The sequence below is a fragment of the Bidens hawaiensis genome, unplaced genomic scaffold (genome assembly GCF_021521415.1).
Source record: "Bidens hawaiensis isolate Kalapana, Puna unplaced genomic scaffold, B.hawaiensis_p1.1 tig00008655_1, whole genome shotgun sequence".
Classification (NCBI taxonomy): Eukaryota; Viridiplantae; Streptophyta; class Magnoliopsida; order Asterales; family Asteraceae; genus Bidens; species Bidens hawaiensis.
This window is the reverse complement of record NW_027491625.1, coordinates 124,827-128,088: the sequence shown is the minus strand read 5'-3', so window position 1 is coordinate 128,088 and position 3,262 is coordinate 124,827. Positions and strand designations below refer to the sequence as shown.

The 3,262-nt window shown below is 36.0% G+C and overlaps 1 protein-coding gene across 1 annotated transcript; it reads left to right on the top strand.

The window, feature by feature from the left end:
- The first annotated feature begins 544 nt into the window (after window positions 1-544).
- Window positions 545-2,962, top strand: LOC143529705 (tropinone reductase-like 3). The gene is made up of 6 exons (XM_077025438.1): window positions 545-758; window positions 1,671-1,787; window positions 1,908-2,042; window positions 2,408-2,533; window positions 2,628-2,729; window positions 2,800-2,962. The coding sequence occupies exons 1-6, from the start codon at window positions 612-614 to the stop codon at window positions 2,947-2,949; spliced, it is 777 nt and encodes a 258-aa protein (XP_076881553.1). The 5' UTR covers window positions 545-611; the 3' UTR covers window positions 2,950-2,962.
- Window positions 2,963-3,262: the final 300 nt, after the last annotated feature.

Genomic DNA, 3,262 nt, shown 5'->3' with positions numbered 1-3,262 from the left:
CCGACATAGAGTGTCAAAATCGGTATGGATGGTTGACATCCCTTCTCAAAAATTCTAACTTGGTGTGCAAATGAGCCGAGTTGCTCCCGAGCTACACGAGACCGGCTCGTTAAAAGCTCAATCGAGCCGAGCTTACTCGAGCCTAAAAGTAAGCTCGTTTGATAAACAAGCCCGAACCCAAGCTTCACTTATCGAGCCCGAGTCGGCTCATGAGCCAATCATTTATATAATTTTTAAAATATGTATTTTAAAATTATTAATTAGTATATATAATGTTATGAAAAAATAAATAAAAATAACTAAATAAAATAATAATAATGAAATATTAAAATAATTATAATTATAATCATATAAATAATAATTAATAAATAACAAACAAGTCGATCCCGAATAAAGTCTGAGCTTGAAAATCTATTCACGTTCAAAACTTCGAGACCTATTGAATTGACACTGAAGTGAAAGGTAATAATAATAATAATAATAATATGTTTAGCCGGCTACAAAAGGAAAAGAAATGCCGTACCAGCATAAAATCTGAACTCTCAAGTGCCGATTAACTTTATAAATCAACACCAACATCATCATCGGTGGAATATTATTATAACATAACAATGGATAAATCATCAAAATCAAAAATTGGTAGAAGATTTGAGGGTAAAGTGGCGATCATTACAGCTTCAACTCAAGGCATAGGCTTCAGTATTGCCCAACGACTCGGCCTTGAAGGCGCCTCTGTTGTCATCTCTTCTCGCAGACAGGTTATATCTTCATGGATTTATTATTATTATTATTATTATTATTATTATTATTATTTTTGCTGAAATTAAGTTTATAATAATCAATACCCATTTGGGCATTTTCTCAACAAAACATTAGTTGTTATAATCTTGTTGATCTGAATTGAAAAAACCGGACAGAAACAAAAACCGACGGTGTGGTTTTGCATGTAATAAAAACCGAACCGAATTACTAGATTTTTATATTTTCATATTGTGCGCACACATAATGTATTTTATGTGTGGGCCATCGAGTGGGCAAAAGTGAAAATGTACTAATTTTGACGTTATTTCACTAATTTCGTGAAAATAACGTTAAAAGTGGCGGAAGGTTAATCAGGTATAATGTGGTTCCGGATGGGTTGAGTGTTATGTGTCTTATGTCCAAGGCTTGATGCAAGACTACTATCGTGCCGGGGATCTCACCGGAAGTAGTCTCTCTATTCCTATGGGGTAGAGGTAAGGCTGTCTACATCATACCCTCCTCAGACCCTACCATATTTTTGCTATTGGTGGGATTTGCTGAGTACGATGATGATGATGATGATGATGATTTTAAGTAATTTATAAGAATTTAATAAACATGTAACTAATATATTTTTGACCAAATGAATAATAGTATATTAGTTAGCGATTAACAAAATTATTTATACCTAATTTCATTATTTTCGGCCTAAAATTTTCAACCTAAAATGACAAAAACTTAAAAGACCGAAACCGAAAAAACCAAAGCCGAACGGTTTCAAATATCCAAAAAGCAAAGTTTTGGTTTTCGATTTGGTTTTAGCCTAAAACTGCACCGAACCGCACCACGCACACCCCTACCTTTTCATACATACATATCAGCCGAAATGCTAATGTTTAATTTGACTTCAAACATATAATCAATTTCAGAGAAACGTCGACGAGGCGGTGAAAAAGCTCAAAGCACAAGGAATAGAAGTGTTAGGGTTAGTATGCCATGTTTCTAACGCTCAACAAAGAAAGAATCTCATTGAACAAACAATTCAGGTGAGAATGGTTTTGACTTTTGACCTCTAACCGATCGTTTCTCATTGACCGTTAAGTAGATAATAACACGGTTGTGTTGTTTGTCTGATAATATTTACCTTTATGTTATTATGTACACAGAAATACGGGAAAATAGATGTAATAGTGTCCAATGCCGCTGCAAACCCGTCAGTTGATGCTATTCTCGACACCGAGGAATCGGCCCTTGACAAGCTTTGGGAAATCAATGTCAAAACCTCTATATTACTTCTTAAGGTAATAAACTACTTTTTATTAAGCTGTTATGTACATATGGGGCCGGCTCAAAAAATATGGAGGCTTAAATCGAAACAAGATTTTGTGGCCTTTTTATGACAATTGTTAAGGAAAAAAATTTTGGTTATTACAAGTTTTGAAATTATAACTAATACTTTAGTAACAACCAAGCCTACCACCACACTAATACATTACTTTGAGTTTACTTTACCCATTATAATATATCTATATATAATGTTTTTTTGCACTTGGAGAGTTGGAGGCCTTAATTAATGTGGGCCTAAAGCCTTAACTTGTTTTCGCTGTCCCACAAGACACCCCTGTGTACATATGTTTTGTTTTGAAAATTTGAAATGATTTGGCAGGACGCGTCTCCTCACTTAACCAAAGGCTCGTCTATTGTTTTCATATCTTCTATAAGTGCTTACCAACCTCCGCCCGCCATGGCCATGTATGGTGTCACCAAGACCACTCTTCTTGGTCTTACCAAGGTGTTTAATAAACTAATAAATAGTAGTACGATGGTCTGTCATCGACGCTTAACATTATCTTCTTTGTTTTTATTGATTCGAGCGCTTGGTGTAGGCGCTTGCAACTGAGTTGGCCCCACATACCCGTGTGAACTGTGTTGCTCCCGGGACCGTACCGACACACTTTGCAAGTTTCCTCACCGATAACGATACTATAGTAAGTCCTAATCATAGTTCAGATTTTGGATATTATGAAACTAGTTAATTACATTGGTTTGTGTTGTCAGAGGAACTCGGTTTTAGAAAAGACGTCGTTGAAGAGGCTTGGGACGCCGGAGGATATGGCAGCCGCCACTGCTTTCTTGGCGTCTGATGAAGCTTCGTATATAACTGGTGAGACGATTGTGGTTGCCGGAGGAATGACTTCTAGGCTGTAGTTCTTCTGCCAAAACTATGTAGAGAACCACAAGATTATGTGAAAGAAGTAATAAGTTTGTTAGGCGCTCAACGTGTTCTTTCGGGTTATTATGGGAACCCAACCGTGTAATTGGTTTTCTAACGTGTTTTAATCGTGACATTTACGAACCGTAAGTATACTCGTAATAAACATATTCGTTTTTTCACCTTGTTTAATATAACGTTATACAACCCGTATAAGATAGTTTGGTCTAACCATTTGATACACCGATCCAATTCACAATTAGTTCACGCATTAGTTTATTATTAAACAAAGCCGCATGTCCATATCCT

Bases quoted from the DNA above. Each gene is read 5' to 3' on its own strand.
- LOC143529705 (XM_077025438.1), top strand. From the start codon at position 612: ATGGATAAATCATCAAAATCAAAAATTGGTAGAAGATTTGAGGGTAAA. The intron at 1,788-1,907 runs GTGAGAATGGTT...TTATGTACACAG, and splicing joins TCATTGAACAAACAATTCAG to AAATACGGGAAAATAGATGT. The intron at 2,534-2,627 runs GTGTTTAATAAA...CGCTTGGTGTAG, and splicing joins CTCTTCTTGGTCTTACCAAG to GCGCTTGCAACTGAGTTGGC.